At 38.9% G+C, this 14,063-nt stretch overlaps 6 protein-coding genes across 13 annotated transcripts; 5 read left to right on the top strand and 1 right to left on the bottom strand.

Moving 5' to 3' along the window:
- Positions 1-5: 5 nt before the first annotated feature.
- Positions 6-1,797, bottom strand: LOC9321018 (WEB family protein At3g13190). 3 transcript variants are annotated; one of them, XM_021032843.1, is made up of 4 exons: positions 1,700-1,797; positions 1,367-1,559; positions 1,098-1,198; positions 6-1,007 (listed from the first exon to the last, which is right to left on the bottom strand). In XM_021032843.1, the coding sequence occupies exons 3-4, from the start codon at positions 1,185-1,187 to the stop codon at positions 147-149; spliced, it is 951 nt and encodes a 316-aa protein (XP_020888502.1). In that variant the 5' UTR covers positions 1,188-1,198; positions 1,367-1,559; positions 1,700-1,797; the 3' UTR covers positions 6-146. The 3 variants fall into 3 exon arrangements, with proteins under 3 accessions (XP_020888502.1, XP_020888501.1, XP_020888503.1); XM_021032842.1 differs by having other exon boundaries at positions 1,098-1,289; positions 1,700-1,796; XM_021032844.1 differs by having other exon boundaries at positions 1,098-1,289; positions 1,367-1,549; positions 1,700-1,746.
- A 188-nt stretch (positions 1,798-1,985) lies between these two features.
- Positions 1,986-5,870, top strand: LOC9321017 (probable ribosomal RNA small subunit methyltransferase B). 5 transcript variants are annotated; one of them, XM_021032840.1, is made up of 17 exons: positions 1,986-2,132; positions 2,258-2,320; positions 2,521-2,675; positions 2,801-2,914; positions 3,026-3,091; positions 3,300-3,383; positions 3,474-3,560; positions 3,774-3,865; positions 3,951-4,011; positions 4,127-4,186; positions 4,318-4,378; positions 4,528-4,635; positions 4,765-4,883; positions 4,966-5,037; positions 5,150-5,235; positions 5,347-5,443; positions 5,516-5,870. In XM_021032840.1, exons 1-17 carry the CDS (start codon positions 2,018-2,020, stop codon positions 5,645-5,647), a joined length of 1,572 nt encoding a protein of 523 aa, XP_020888499.1. In that variant the 5' UTR covers positions 1,986-2,017; the 3' UTR covers positions 5,648-5,870. The 5 variants fall into 5 exon arrangements, with proteins under 5 accessions (XP_020888499.1, XP_020888498.1, XP_020888500.1 ...); XM_021032839.1 differs by having other exon boundaries at positions 3,942-4,011; XM_021032838.1 differs by having other exon boundaries at positions 1,990-2,132; positions 2,258-2,341.
- A 326-nt stretch (positions 5,871-6,196) lies between these two features.
- On the top strand, positions 6,197-6,765 carry LOC9321016. Its single transcript, XM_002884904.2, has one exon. The coding sequence runs from the start codon at positions 6,321-6,323 to the stop codon at positions 6,639-6,641; it is 321 nt and encodes a 106-aa protein (XP_002884950.1). The 5' UTR covers positions 6,197-6,320; the 3' UTR covers positions 6,642-6,765.
- Positions 6,766-7,386: 621 nt separating this feature from the next.
- LOC9321015 (meiotic recombination protein SPO11-1) lies at positions 7,387-10,426 on the top strand. 2 transcript variants are annotated; one of them, XM_002884903.2, is made up of 15 exons: positions 7,387-7,674; positions 7,746-7,845; positions 8,075-8,148; positions 8,247-8,348; positions 8,496-8,569; positions 8,659-8,675; positions 8,764-8,833; positions 8,911-8,947; positions 9,097-9,144; positions 9,239-9,297; positions 9,396-9,427; positions 9,537-9,642; positions 9,785-9,905; positions 10,004-10,067; positions 10,158-10,426. In XM_002884903.2, the coding sequence occupies exons 1-15, from the start codon at positions 7,620-7,622 to the stop codon at positions 10,285-10,287; spliced, it is 1,089 nt and encodes a 362-aa protein (XP_002884949.1). In that variant the 5' UTR covers positions 7,387-7,619; the 3' UTR covers positions 10,288-10,426. The 2 variants fall into 2 exon arrangements, with proteins under 2 accessions (XP_002884949.1, XP_020887397.1); XM_021031738.1 differs by having other exon boundaries at positions 7,770-7,845; positions 10,158-10,312.
- Positions 10,427-10,431: 5 nt separating this feature from the next.
- LOC9321014 (pentatricopeptide repeat-containing protein At3g13160, mitochondrial) lies at positions 10,432-11,999 on the top strand. The gene has a single exon (XM_021031737.1). It carries the CDS (start codon positions 10,661-10,663, stop codon positions 11,843-11,845), a length of 1,185 nt encoding a protein of 394 aa, XP_020887396.1. The 5' UTR covers positions 10,432-10,660; the 3' UTR covers positions 11,846-11,999.
- A 63-nt stretch (positions 12,000-12,062) lies between these two features.
- LOC9321013 (pentatricopeptide repeat-containing protein At3g13150) lies at positions 12,063-14,015 on the top strand. Its single transcript, XM_002884901.2, has one exon. It carries the CDS (start codon positions 12,213-12,215, stop codon positions 13,797-13,799), a length of 1,587 nt encoding a protein of 528 aa, XP_002884947.1. The 5' UTR covers positions 12,063-12,212; the 3' UTR covers positions 13,800-14,015.
- The last annotated feature ends 48 nt before the right edge of the window (positions 14,016-14,063 follow it).

The raw sequence follows: 14,063 nt of genomic DNA, 5'->3' as shown, positions 1-14,063 counted from the left end.
CAAAATCATCAATTTGTTTTTTTGTCTAGTTATACGATTGCTGATAGTGAATGATTACAATGGTCGCACCACAACCAACAAAGTGGCATTTCTTCTAGTTATATAAGTTACAGATTTTCACAATTACAAAAGAAACCAAGATTCTTCTAACACTTGACCAAACAACCTTCTTTTGAAGCTGATCTTGGTTTTGACTTGATGACTTCCTTTGTTGATTTGGCACACATTTTGGATTCTGCCAAAATCCTACTCGCTGCTTTACGCCGTCGTTTAAGCTCTACATCCACCGCAATTGTAGCTTCTTGAGCCATCTCAGCTTTCTTCAACGCATCTTGTGTTGCAGCTTTTATATCTTCAATCTCTCTCTCACTCATTTCTAGTGTCTTGAGTGTTTCGTCTCTGCAAGCTCTTAAAGCTTCTGTCTCAGTTAATTCTTCAGCACCACTTTCTTTCACCTCAACTGATGATCTGAAATCAGATTCTAAAACTGCAACATTTAGCCGTTCCCTGGCGTGTTCCTCTGCATCTTTTGCTTCTCGAGCCTCGAAAAGAACAATCTTGAGCTCTTCTTCTAACAGCGAGAGCTCTGCCTTTGCAGCTTTGGTTTCCTTATCCAGATCCTCAATGGCTTCTAGATCCCTCTCTCTTTGCTCAATCTCTTTGAGCTCTGAATGTTCTTTCTCCACGTTTTGAAGCTCGAGCTTCAGAGATTCCATTAACATACACAATTCACTCTCCTCTTCAGCTACTCTATGAATCGATTCCTTTGCAACACATAGCTCAGAAGTCACAACTCTTACACTACTACTCAAATCTAAATCTTTCTCATCATTTGTCATGGTCTGCTTAATTCCCAGCTTCTGACTGAGATGCTCAACCGTGTTCTTAGCTTCCTCAAGCTCTAACAAAGCCTCAATCTTGGTCTTCTCAGCATTCTTTATCTTTTCTTTCAACTTGTTAACCTCTTTAGACCAGAGACAGAGATTTGTCTCCTCCACCAACACTCCCTGCAACCATAACCAATTTTTTTCAGAAAATCTATCACACCAAGAAACACAAATGTTACAGAGAGTGAAAGAAACACAAAAGTATAGTACCTGTCCTTGTCTCTTGTTGATGTGTTTTCCTCCAGAAATACCTGCGTCAAAGAGCTTCACCGCATCTTTAACGGTATGAAAAGTAGCCATCCACTCCCAAACTTCACCGACAAAAAAGATTTGGCTGTCTGTTAATAATACAGACGAAGGAAGAGACGAAATATGGGAAGAACTTTAAGAAGTAGCAATGCCCTGAAGAGAAAGTATCCTTTTTTCTTTATTAGACCAAAACACCAAGAAAGAAACTGTGCATTAGGAAGTTGTAGTACCTTAAGAACACTGTAATGGAACTATGGAAGGAGGAAAGAGGGCACGAAGCTTCGTCTCTAATGTACAATCATGCTCACGTGTCACGTCCGTGCAAGAGAGAGGTCACGGGTCTTTATACTTTTCTTTTTTTACTTTATCTCTGTCGCTGCACGTGAAATGACTATTCTGAACCACATGACTTCCTAGTTGAATCTTACAGAAACACCGTGAAAGTTTTAGTCTTTTCAACATTTGAACACGTTTCAAATAAAAGATTACCTTTTGATAGTGAATATATGTCAATTAGCATTAACATTGTGAAATTTTGACAAAAAGAGTGAATAAACGCTTACTAATCGGAAAAATGGAGACGAGAGACCCGAGCAGCAACAGCCGCCTGCAACAAGGGTTACCAAATTAAGAAAACTGGGGAAGAAGACTTTGCACGTAATTACGTTTTTGCCCTTGAGTAAAGATTTGAAAAGAAAAAAAAAAGTAGAAAGGCCGAAATTGAACTAAAATCAGATCCGCAAAGTGTGGGCTTTAGGCCCATTAATAGTTGCTTCGATACTCCAGAGGAACCCTCTATTCGAAAAAGAGTGTTTTGTTCTGAAAGTACGATAAAGTTTTATAATCCCAGGTTTAGCTAGCTCCAGCAGTAGAGAGTATCCATGGCGCAATTGCTCTCATTCCGTGTGTATCTATCTGCTGAAACGCAGAAAGCTTCTCCAGGGTCTTTTAAGCGAACCCCAAAGACTCGAAAACCCTTTTCGCAAGATAGAAGAGGTAAATGGTTCTCTACTGCTTTTGGTTTCTTTATGAAAATAGAAAAATATTGGCAGTATCGACGTTGTTCTGCTTGGTTCTGTCTTCAATCTCTGTTCTTTACTTGGAAATTTCTTATTTTGCAGGTCCGGGGGCTCCGTCGCGGAAGCCCCAGAATCTGAATTTGGAGGTTTCTCCACATAGAGCTGGTAGAGTAATCCATTGCTTTAGTTACGTTCACTAACTGAGTGGTGATATATTGTTACATTGGCAATCTAGATTGACGTAGAATTGTTGTGTTTATCGAGTACTTAGAAGTTTAGTCTTTTGGAGTCTGTTATCAATATTGATGAGTGGAATTGAGTTTTACCAGTATCTTATATCAGTTCTGTTTGTGGAGCTTGAACAGTATCTGCAGTCAGATTGATGAGAATTGAGTACGGTGGTGCGTTTGCTGATCTTCTGAATGAGAAAGGAAAAGGGTCTGGGAGCAATGAGATGAGTTATGTTGAGAGGACAATCGGTTTTCGGACTCGCGATTTGGATGACCGGGATCTTAGACTGGTTAGTGTTGCCACTCTTATCTTGTTCTAGACCATTTACTTTAAATCTTGGAGACTGATGATAACTACTTCTTACGATTTGGAAAAACTGTGATTTCCTAAAGTCAGTTATTTGCAAATAATTAGGTTACTGATGTTGTTGGAGGAACAATACGTTGGAGGAGATATCTTGATCATTTGATTGGTTCCCTTTGCCACAACGAAAGAACATTTCGAAATATGGAACCTCTTCTATTGCAGGTTCAACTCCCTTTGTGAATTTTGTTTGTCGCTGTCAGACTTTGCAGACTACCAGCAATGTCGTCAAACTTATCGCGCCTCTCAAACCTTAAACCTTGTTTTCTGTTGTAGATTCTCCGCATTGGTGTATATGAGATCATTAAGCGTGATATGCCGCCATATGCTGTTGTTGATGAGGTATAAGTAGCACTAGTTTCTACGTATTTTCTTTCTCAATTTACTCTATAAATGGTTCCAAAGGTAGATTTGGTCATTGAAATGAGCGCCAAATAGCCTTAATCATATTCTGCATAATTTTCTTCCTACTAACTTAGTGAGGTCAAAGATTTTTTCTGATATAGTCGTTCTTATTCTTTATCTTTATTGTTTACTTGCTCATTTCCAGAACGTAAGGCTTGCAAAGGTTGCCCTCAGACCTGGTGCTGGAGATTTTGTCAATGGGATTCTTCGTAAGCTTGTCTCTCTTAAGGTTTCTCTTCCTTACTTTTCATTTTTCTTTTTAGTTTAACTTAATCAAACAAACTTCAGCTTCTATGAATTCTGACGTAGGGATCTGCAGGAAAAAGACGCCCTTCCATTACCCAAAGTGGAAGGGGATGATCGTGCACAAGCACGTGCACTTGCTACTCTTCATTCACATCCTGTTGTAAGTTTGTATAGCTATAACCTCATCTTTTGCTTGCGGTTTTAATATGAAGCTAGAGCAATTTGTTGTTATGATATCGAACTTTGAACTTGTGAGTCTCTTAGATTAGTGGGTTTTAGCTGTGAGGATGATTATTAATGCTGAACAACCGCAATGGAGCCTTATTTCTGTTTGATGAAATATACTCTCATTTTCTTTCCTTTCCTTACCCAGTGGATGGTTAGGCGATGGGTAAAGTATCTTGGGTTGGAAGAAGCCACAACGCTGATGACATGGAACAACAATGATCCTGGATTTAGCTTAAGGTTTATCTCCAGAATTCATTTTGCTTTCACACGGAAAGATAAGCTATCAACTGTCAGGCAGATAATACTTTTCTAGTGATATCAGAGCCAATACGGGAAGGGGCATTGCAAGATCAGACCTTGTGGAGCGTCTAAACAGTTTAAAGGTATCTTTCACGTTCTTTTCTTATCCGAGGTGGATCATTGTGTTGGTGTAAAACCAGGCACATGATTGTTTTTTATGCTTTGTTTTACTTCAGTTATGGCTTTCCTATACTGCAGGTTCCACACGAGCTGTCCTTACATTTGGAGGAATTTGTCCGCATCAAAACAGGCTTGCAGGTGTTTATAATGTAACCGTGAATTGTCCTCTTGTTGACAATTTGCTTAAATCCTCATTTTTTCTGGCTACACTCCTTGCTTTTGTTGCTGATAAGTTTCAAAATTGATCATTGTTCTTTTCTTTTTAACAGATAGTTGTGCAAGCTGGTTTACTGAAAGAAGGCATCTGTTCAGTTCAGGATGAGAGTGCAGGTCAGTTTGGTCTTGTAATTATTTGGACTGCTACTGAGAAAGAATACAGTCTTCTCTTCACTAGTTCTTCTTGCTGTAAACAGATTTAAGTTTATCCAAATCCTTTTGTTCTTTTGATATCTACATATCTCCCACATCTGGTACTGCAGGACTAATAGTCTCAGTGGTGAAACCTCAGCCAGGCGAGAGGATAATGGATGCATGTGCTGCTCCTGGAGGAAAGACCCTATTCATGGCATCTTGCTTGAAAGGCCAAGGTAATATTACAAAGACCTTATTTTCCTTTAGTGCACATCAATGTTGAATTTAATCATCTATTTTGAGCAACTTTGCTACTATACTTGACTAATTCCATCCTCAAACTGGCAAACTCGCATCGGTTGTAGGTATGATATATGCTATGGATGTGAATGAAGGACGGCTGAGAATTCTTGGTGAGACTGCAAAATCACACCAAGTTGATGGACTTATCACAACCATTCATTCCGATCTTCGTGTCTTTGCTGTAAGTCAACATTATTTGAGTAACTGAAGTTTCCTGGTTTGTAAGCTACTCACATGCTTGCTTCCAATTTAATGTGTTTTAGGAAGCCAGTGAGGTACAATATGACAAAGTTTTGCTAGATGCCCCGTGTTCTGGACTCGGCGTCCTCTCCAAGGTTAACATGAGAAGTTTTATCTAACTGTTTTGCCAGCAAGGTTTCCTTTGCTATTTGAATTGACCTGAACTTATCAATTGATTAACCAAATCCGTTTTTCTGTGTTTTGTAGAGAGCAGACTTGCGATGGAACCGTAAACTTGAGGACATGGTAGAGCTCACAGAACTGCAGGATGATCTTCTTGATTCTGCCTCCAAGTATGCACTCTGTACATACATTTTGATCAGTCACTCAATTAATTCTGAAACACTTATGTGAAACCTATCTGATACTCTTCTATGTGACGCTCCTGAATGAAAATCCAAAAGACTGGTGAAGCACGGTGGGGTCTTGATATACAGTACTTGCTCTATAGACCCTGAAGAAAATGAAGGAAGGGTCGAAGCATTTCTCGAAAGACATCCTGTAAGAATCTTTATAGTCCATTTGCTTGCGTTGAGATGTTGATATAAACAAATAGTCTTTCTGCTTTCACAGGAGTTCTCCATAGATCCAGTAACCAGTTTCGTACCGTCGAGTTTTGTAACCTCGCAAGGCTTCTTTTTATCAAACCCAGTGAAGCACTCATTAGATGGAGCATTTGCAGCTCGTCTGGTTCGAGCCTTGTGACGTTAAAGGCTAAGCAAAAGCAAACTTGTAGAGATGCTAATTGTTTGTTGATATGTAAACACATATGTTACGAACAATATAAAGGGAGGGAAATCAGGGAATGCCTCAGCGTTTGCGAGATTGATACTTTACTTCCCAAGAAGAATAATGTCTGTTAGAAAAACAAATCGGGCTATAAAGGCCCATATCATAGTTTGGTACGCCTAAATCTAAAGTTGATAAATCAATCATACAAAACGGACAAAAATTATAATTGAATTGAAATATCTCTCTTAATCATTATTTTATCTTCGTACGATTTACTATTTATGTCAGAAAATGTTTCATTCTTTGACTTTTACGACAACTTTACAAAAAAATGTTCATACAAGTCACTGAACCAAAAGTTTGAAGCAAAACAGTACTATAATTTTCAAACGCGTTTAAAAACAAAATAACGGATGAAAAAATAAAATAAATAAATAAATAACTATGACATAAAAAAAAAAATTACTTCAGATTTTGACGTTATCCTTGTCAGCAGAGAATCTTTCCTATTTCTTTACGTATAGACACACTCAGAGGAGAGAGAGTTAGCATTGTATCTCTCTTTTAGATATCTCTATCTCTCTTCAGTCTATCTTTCTCGTGTTAACACAAGTGAACAGTCACAGATCTTTGTCGGTGATCGGAGATGGAGTTCCGGGAGAAGCTTTTGAAGTTTAAGTTCCAAATCGTCTTTGCCTTTGTTTTATCTCTCCTCACCGTAGCCCTCGTCACTTATTCTCCCGGTTTCCTCACCGTTTTATCTTACTTCTGGCCACTTATTCTCTCCACCGCTCTCTTTCTCGCCGCTGTTTTCTTCTTCGCACGCACCTCCGACCTTCCGGCTTCATCTACCATCATCCCAGGCGAAGGCGCCGGCTTAAAAGTGGCGGCGGAAGGGATTCTTGACTATGTCGTCGGCGGACAACACGAAGACATTCTGTTTGATAGCTTCACCAAACTTGACTAAGTATGAGATCTCTCTTCCTTTTAGTATTTCCGTTAATTAGTTGTTCCTTTTTAATACTAGAGAAAACAAAATTACAAATGTAATATTTCACGAGGAATAAGAATAAATCTTGCTTTATGCTGTTTTTTTGTTATTTTAATCGATGATTCTGTCTAAGCATAAAAATCATATCATTAGTTGATATGATACGTTACATTTTTGATATGATTTACTTTATAAAAAAAAAATGTTGAACGACCTTAAAATCCGTGCATGGTTTTACTTTTAAAATCTTTCCGAATGAAATCCAACCACCGACGCGACAGCTTTTCATTTGTTTACTAATTAAACGAAAGAAAACATTTTAAATGTTATCACTGTTGTATTTTAGTTAGAAATACTCAAATACACAGGAGGCCTCTTTTATTTAACAATTTTTTTTTTGTATTGAATAATCATCACTATTTCGTTATCAGGTAAAATAGGTGAAAGTAGTATATTCTTAGATTCTATAAAAATTTAGGTGAAGAAGCTATCATAGAGAAGAAAAGATTAGAATAGCATAGATTCGAACATTTTGGTACGTTAATCACGTGCCCGAGCATAAAACTTATGAACAAATCTCGACCACTAGAACTAATTCTAATCTAATTTACCATATACATTAAACTATTTCAAATCTATTAGTGCATATATATATATATATATGACTCACTCATATCATAGGCTGCCCCAAAAAAAAAAGACTCCCAAGTGACAAGTATATTGGCATCAGTATCACTAATAAGAACATTTCAACAAAGATGACACGTCAGTTAAGGATCGGGCCTAAAAATGGCAACGGCCCAACATCATAAAAAAAAAACGACACGCATGTTTTCGTTTTAAGTTTATAACGGCAAGGTTTTTGCAGCCCTCCCTCACTTGTTCCCGTCTACAAAAAAAATAGTCGGCCATTGCATTCATTTTTCGGTTTTGAAAAAATTATACACGAAAGAGATGGAGGGAAAATTTCCGATTTCAGAAACGACTAATTTGCTTCAAAGGATCAAAGGTATCAGAAAATCCCAAATTTGTCCTCTAGCTAGGATGAAATTTCTAGTCGATGATTTCGATTTTGAGCAGATTTTACTCGATCGATCGTTGAAGATCTGGCTGAAGGAAGATCTCCAAAAATTTCCATCAATCGATTCAGGAACTATTGCATCAATCCAGAAGCGGATTGGTTTGTCTCTCTTGGATCTCGATTTTCAATTTTTCCCTTCAAAGTTGTTTTCTCCTTCTTTCTTCTATTGTAGAGAGACGACCACGTTTCGTAGCCTCTAGATTGAAAAATCAGACGTGTTTGGTCTTGGTTCGAGCAAATTTTTGAAGGATTTAAGCACAACGAGTATTTAAAACTAAGAGTCTGGACTAATTCATCGATTTTTCTGCGGTCTATATATATAATATAGCTTATGCAGCTCTGATACACCAAAGGGTCAGGAAATTCTCACTCTTGAGAGGAAACCCCAAACCTACAGAATCGGTGAGTCAGGTTTCAGATAATTCTACAAGTCCATCATCAGTGTTATCTTGGTTTAGAGTATCACGGTATGCAATTTCTTGCGGTGTTTTTACTTTCAGATATGTTGCTAAGAGTATTGTTGATTGTCCAACAACTTCTTCAAGAAAATAGACATGCATCCAAAAGAGATATCTACTACATGCATCCTTCAGCATTCAAAGGTAAATTTAAAAGGAACATTAATGTTTTAGTTATGGATGTCTCTGGTTAATTGTTCTGGATAATTCACATTCACATATATTAGCTATGCATCACTCTTGTTGTCTTCTTCGCCTTTTCTAGTAACACTGTTCTCGTCTGCTACACAGCACAATCCATTGTGGACCGCGCCATTGGTGATATATGCATTCTTTTTCAGTGTAGTCGGTACAACTTGAATGTGGTTAGTACTTGAATACTTTCACCTTCGATGTTACTTCTGAAGATTTATAATCCGCGATTGAGGATGTGATTCATGTGATATTTTTGTAGGTTTCTGTTGGAAACGGGTGGGTACTCTTGATAACAAGTACAGTGTTTCTATCTTGAGGCATGTCTTTCTTTTAGGATCCACCTCATCATTCTTTTGTGTTGTAGGTTGGTGATGGGATGGTTAAAATTTAGGGAAGCTGGAAGAAAGTTTGATTGTTTAAACAGCTTGAACACTGTAAGAATTGGAACATAAGATTCACTTTTTATGTTGGCATCAGGAAGTATATAACTCTGCAAATTACTTCATTTCAGGCATATCCCGTTCCTGTTCTTGTAGAGGAAGTCGAAGGTATCATATATTTGCAATCATTTTAAATGATGCTTTATGCTCTCTGGAGAAGTCAAATTCTCTTATCTCAGCTGACATCAGGAAATATAAGATTCACTTTTTATGTTGGCGTCAGGAAGTATAATTGTATGTCATCTTCCTGCTTGCAGATATTGTTAGCTTAGCAGAGTACATACTGGTTGTAGAAAAAGAAACAGGTAAAACCCTCTATCTGTATAGTAACCAGGAAGATGGTTTTTTTTTTTTCTTTATGACTACCAACTGATCAATCACTTCATCCCTGGTTTATAGTATTCCAGCGTTTAGCAAATGACATGTTTTGCAAGACGAACCGCTGCATTGTTATCACAGTAAGCACTGCATTTGATTCATTCGTACTGATTTCAGTTTTGACTAGTTTTTCTTTCCATTTTTTGTTTCACATCAAAGGTACGATTGTTTTTTGCAGGGAAGAGGATATCCAGATGTCTCAACAAGAAGGTACATAACATAATCTCAGGTTCTTGGAATACTATTGTATCAGACATTATCTTCTGTTGATATATATATATATATATATATATCAGCGAATAACACAGATTCTTTCCAGGTTCTTGCGACTCCTCATGGAGAAGTTGCATCTACCTGTGCATTGTCTAGTCGACTGTGATCCATATGGCTTTGAGATCCTAGCCACATACCGTTTTGGCTCCATGGTTAGATTCTGTTACAAAATATAGATGACTGAACTCGAAAAATATCACCGCTTGCATTGTTTTTGTTGAGAGTGATCCATATGGCATTGACCCATTTCATTTTGAACCATTTTCCTTATGTTACTTGTTATTTTTCTGTAAGCAAATGGCCTATGATATTGAATCATTACGAGCACCAGATATGAAATGGTTGGGAGCTTTTCCTTCAGACTCTGAGATATACAGTGTTCCCAAACAGTGTCTTTTGCCTTTGACAGAAGAAGGTAAGAGATCATTAAACACCTTATTATCGCCTTAATCTTTAGATTTTCCTATTTTTCACTGCTTCCTTTTTTGAGTCTGTAACAATTTTCACTAACAGATAAGAAAAGAACTGAAGCATTGTTGCTTAGATGCTACCTGAAGCGTGAAATGCCGCGATGGAGGTATAAACAAACTTCCCTGTCTTTTGGTATTTACATTTCATCCAAGAGTAGAAAAACTAGTTTTGATCAAAACGATTTTGGTTGTCTAAGGTTGGAACTTGAAACGATGCTGAAAAGAGGAGTGAAGTTTGAGATCGAAGCACTCTCAGTTCACTCACTGTCCTTTTTGTCAGAGGTTTATATTCCTTCTAAGATTCGTCGTGAGGTAAGCTCACCTTGAGCTTCATACGAGTCTCCAACTCAAGGTAATGCTCATCGTTTTTTATGACTCCTAAGCTTTTTAGTGCAAACACCCAATGCATTGGTAGATGGGGCAAATGAACATAACTTTAATGGAAAATCATAAATATACAGATTATAAAAAAAATCTCAGTTTTTAATTTTTAATGATACAAAGTAATTCACTAATGAGTGAATTTGAATAATACAAAAGTAAATTTGATTTTGAATAATACAAAAGTAATTTAGGGTTCATTTGCTTTCTATTGTTACCAAAACCTAATTTGAAGTACTAAAGCCGTTCCCCTGTGACTAAAACCTTCGAACACCGATCCAAAACAAGAGAAAAAAACCTTTGCACACAGCTAAAACCGATGTCGTCTCTCTCTCGCTTTCTCCTTCGTGGCAACTTAAGCTTGAGCACCCCCACGAATCGCCGCTTCTTCTCCGCCGTTACCGCTGCAGCAGCCACACCCTCGTCACCCAGACCATCCCTCATCACTCTCGTAAATGACGAACGCGACCCCAAATTCATCATGGAGAAGTTCAAGAAAGCCTGCCAAGCAGAGTGGTTCCGGAAGAATATAGCCGTCTATGAGAAGACCGTTCGCCGTCTCGCTGCAGCCAAGAAGTTTGAGTGGGTCGAGGAGATCTTGGAGGAGCAGAATAAGTATCCAAACATGTCAAAGGAAGGATTCGTGGCGAGGATTATCAATCTCTACGGACGAGTCGGTATGTTTGAGAATGCACAGAAAGTGTTCGACGAAATGCCTGAGAGAAACTGCAAAAGAACAGTGTTGTCTTTCAACGCATTACTGAATGCGTGTGTTAACTCCAAGAAGTTCGATTTGGTTGAAAGTATCTTCAAGGAGTTGCCAGGTAAGATCTCGATTGAACCAGATGTTGCATCTTACAATACTTTGATCAAGGGATTGTGTGGAAAAGGTTCCTTCACTGAAGCTGTTGCGTTGATTGATGAGATTGAGAACAAGGGTTTGAAACCTGATCATATAACTTTCAATATACTTTTACATGAGTCGTATACAAAAGGGAAGTTTGAGGAAGGAGAAAAGATATGGGCTAGAATGGTTGAGAAGAAGGTTAAGCGAGACATCCGTAGTTACAATGCTCGGTTGTTAGGACTAGCCATGGAGAAGAAATCAGAAGAGATGGTTAGTCTCTTTGACGAACTTAAGGTTAATGAGTTGAAACCTGATGTTTTCACATTCACTGCTATGATAAAAGGATTTGCCGGTGAAGGAAGATTGGATGAAGCCATAACGTGGTACAAGGAAATCGAGAAGAATGGTTGCCGCCCAATGAAATTTGTCTTTAACTCATTGCTTCCTGCAATATGTAAGGCATGCGATTTAGAGTCTGCTTATGAGCTCTGCAAGGAGATATTCGTTAAGCGTCTGCTAGTCGATGAGGCTGTCTTGCAGGAGGTAGTTGATACATTGGTGAAAGGGTCCAAGCAAGACGAAGCTGAAGAGATTGTCGAGCTCGCAAAGACGAATGACTATTTGCAGTGCAAGCTACGTCTCTCTCCCAAAGAGTAGTTCATTGGCAAGGCTTATTAACTAGTTTTTAATTTAGTCTATGTTTCGTCTCTTTAGTGTCTTGTTGCAAACTGCGAGAGCGGTGATTGAATAATTGAACTATCTGTAGTGTTTGTGTTGCTTTCAGTTTTCAAAGTTAAAAGAAATTTTCTTATTTCCTTCTCTTGTTGGAAAAAAACGACATGGAATCGATAGTTATACACAAAAACGCTGCGTAGTCCAGTGAGAAAGAACGGCACGCTGTTCTATTTTGTTAAAACAAGACGCATTTCGCATTTTCTGCATTAAGACCTAGCCGGAGCCAAACAGTCCAAAACCCTAAAACCCTCACACTCAACTCCGACATTTTCACCACCTGCACGAAGCTATGAGCAAGGTGGGCTCGTCACTGTACACTCGCCTCCATGGAATCTTCAAAAAATCTTCAATCGCCACCGCTAAGTCCGCAAAACCCAGAAGCCAAACCAAATCCAACAAATTCCCTAGTAAATTGAAGGCATCCACCGCTTCTTCCGCCTCTGTAGGAGACGGAGGCAATTTGTCGAATGACGCCAAGGAATCGAAAAATTCGAAATTGACGAAGAAAGTAGAGAAGTTCAAGAGATCTTGTGAGTCGGAGGGTTTCCGGCAAGTCCATGGACTCTACAGTGCGTTTATTCGCCGTCTCAGGGAAGCAAAGAAGTTCTCAACGATCCATGAAGTTCTACAATACCAGAAGAAGTTCGATGACATAAAGTCGGAGGATTTCGTTATCCGTATAATGCTTCTTTATGGATACTCAGGAATGGCTGAGCATGCGCATAAGTTGTTCGATGAAATGCCTGAGCTAAACTGTGAACGAACTGTGAAGTCATTCAATGCGCTTTTATCGGCTTATGTTAATTCAAGGAAGCTTGATGAGGCCAAGAAGGCCTTCAAGGAGTTGCCAGAGAAGCTAGGTATTACTCCTGATCTGGTTACTTATAATACCATGATCAAGGCACTTTGCCGTACAGGCTCTATGGATGATATATTATCTATCTTTGAGGAGCTGGAGAAGAATGGGTTTGAGCCTGATTTGATCTCTTTCAACACTCTGTTAGAAGAGTTTTATAGGAGGGAATTGTTTGTTGAAGGAGATAGGATTTGGGATTTGATGAAATCCAAGAATCTTGCTCCCAACATTAGGAGTTATAACTCTAGAGTGAGAGGTCTGACCCGGAACAAGAAGTTCACTGATGCAATTGACTTGATCAATGTTATGAAAACTGAAGGGATCTCCCCAGATGTTCATACATACAATGCTTTCATCACGGCTTACCGCGGTGATAACAACCTTGAGGAGGTTATGAAATGGTACAATGAGATGAAGGAGAAGGGTCTGACTCCTGATACAGTGACTTACTGTTTGTTGATCCCTCTTCTCTGCAAGAAAGGTGATCTAGATAGAGCGGTTGAGATCTCCGAAGAAGCCATCAAACACAAGCTCCTGTCTCGCCCGAACATGTACAAACCCGTGGTCGAGCGTTTGATGGGTGCAGGCAAGATTGATGAAGCAACACAGCTAGTGAAGAATGGCAAGCTACAGAGTTACTTTCGGTACCTACCAGACTTGTCCGCTGGTAAGAAGAAGACCACTTCCAGTCCGGTCTCTTCAAGTTCAGAGGCCACTTCCAGTCAGGTCTCTTCAATTTCGGATACCTCTTCATTTCTGCTCTCTTTAAGTCTGGCGTCGGACTCTTCCAGCTCGGACTCTTCCAGCTCGGACTCTTTCAGCTCGGTCTCTTCGGATCAGGACTCTTCCAGCCCGGTCTCTTCGAATTCGGACTCTTCCAGCCCGGTCTCTTCGAGTCTGTACTCTTCAAGCCCGGTCTCTTCAAGCCCGGTCTCTTCGAGTTCGGACTATTCCAGCTCGGTCTCTTCGAGATCGGACTATTCCAGCTCGGTCTCTTCGTCTGGCTTGTTTGACGATTAAGAGTGCTTGATCAGTGTTTGGCAACTGGTTTAACTGTCTTAATGCGATATTATGTTGGGCTCGTATCTTGTTATCACTACCAATGAGTCCACTTGCAAGGAACATGGTTATATTGGTCTCTCTTGTGATTTTTTTTCAATTTTTATTATTCGGAACTTTGATTTCCTTTCTAAATGTTAGAGATTTTATGTCTTGAATAAAGTTTAAATTTTCATATTGCGAAGATGAATATGCATATATATATTCATTCTCATTTCTTCAATC

Source organism: Arabidopsis lyrata, assembly GCF_000004255.2.
Source record: "Arabidopsis lyrata subsp. lyrata unplaced genomic scaffold ARALYscaffold_3, whole genome shotgun sequence".
In the NCBI taxonomy this organism is placed as follows: domain Eukaryota; kingdom Viridiplantae; phylum Streptophyta; class Magnoliopsida; order Brassicales; family Brassicaceae; genus Arabidopsis; species Arabidopsis lyrata.
This window is presented reverse-complemented; position numbering and strand designations above follow the sequence as displayed.

Bases quoted from the DNA above. Each gene is read 5' to 3' on its own strand.
- LOC9321018 (XM_021032843.1), bottom strand. From the start codon at position 1,187: ATGGCTACTTTTCATACCGTTAAAGATGCGGTGAAGCTCTTTGACGCA. The intron at 1,008-1,097 runs GTACTATACTTT...TTATGGTTGCAG, and splicing joins TCAACAAGAGACAAGGACAG to GGAGTGTTGGTGGAGGAGAC.
- LOC9321017 (XM_021032837.1), top strand. From the start codon at position 2,018: ATGGCGCAATTGCTCTCATTCCGTGTGTATCTATCTGCTGAAACGCAG. The intron at 4,187-4,317 runs GTGTTTATAATG...TCTTTTTAACAG, and splicing joins GCATCAAAACAGGCTTGCAG to ATAGTTGTGCAAGCTGGTTT. The intron at 5,444-5,515 runs GTAAGAATCTTT...CTGCTTTCACAG, and splicing joins CATTTCTCGAAAGACATCCT to GAGTTCTCCATAGATCCAGT.
- LOC9321016 (XM_002884904.2), top strand. From the start codon at position 6,321: ATGGAGTTCCGGGAGAAGCTTTTGAAGTTTAAGTTCCAAATCGTCTTT.
- LOC9321015 (XM_002884903.2), top strand. From the start codon at position 7,620: ATGGAGGGAAAATTTCCGATTTCAGAAACGACTAATTTGCTTCAAAGG. The intron at 7,675-7,745 runs GTATCAGAAAAT...GATTTTGAGCAG, and splicing joins TTTGCTTCAAAGGATCAAAG to ATTTTACTCGATCGATCGTT. The intron at 9,906-10,003 runs GTAAGAGATCAT...TTTCACTAACAG, and splicing joins TTTGCCTTTGACAGAAGAAG to ATAAGAAAAGAACTGAAGCA.
- LOC9321014 (XM_021031737.1), top strand. From the start codon at position 10,661: ATGTCGTCTCTCTCTCGCTTTCTCCTTCGTGGCAACTTAAGCTTGAGC.
- LOC9321013 (XM_002884901.2), top strand. From the start codon at position 12,213: ATGAGCAAGGTGGGCTCGTCACTGTACACTCGCCTCCATGGAATCTTC.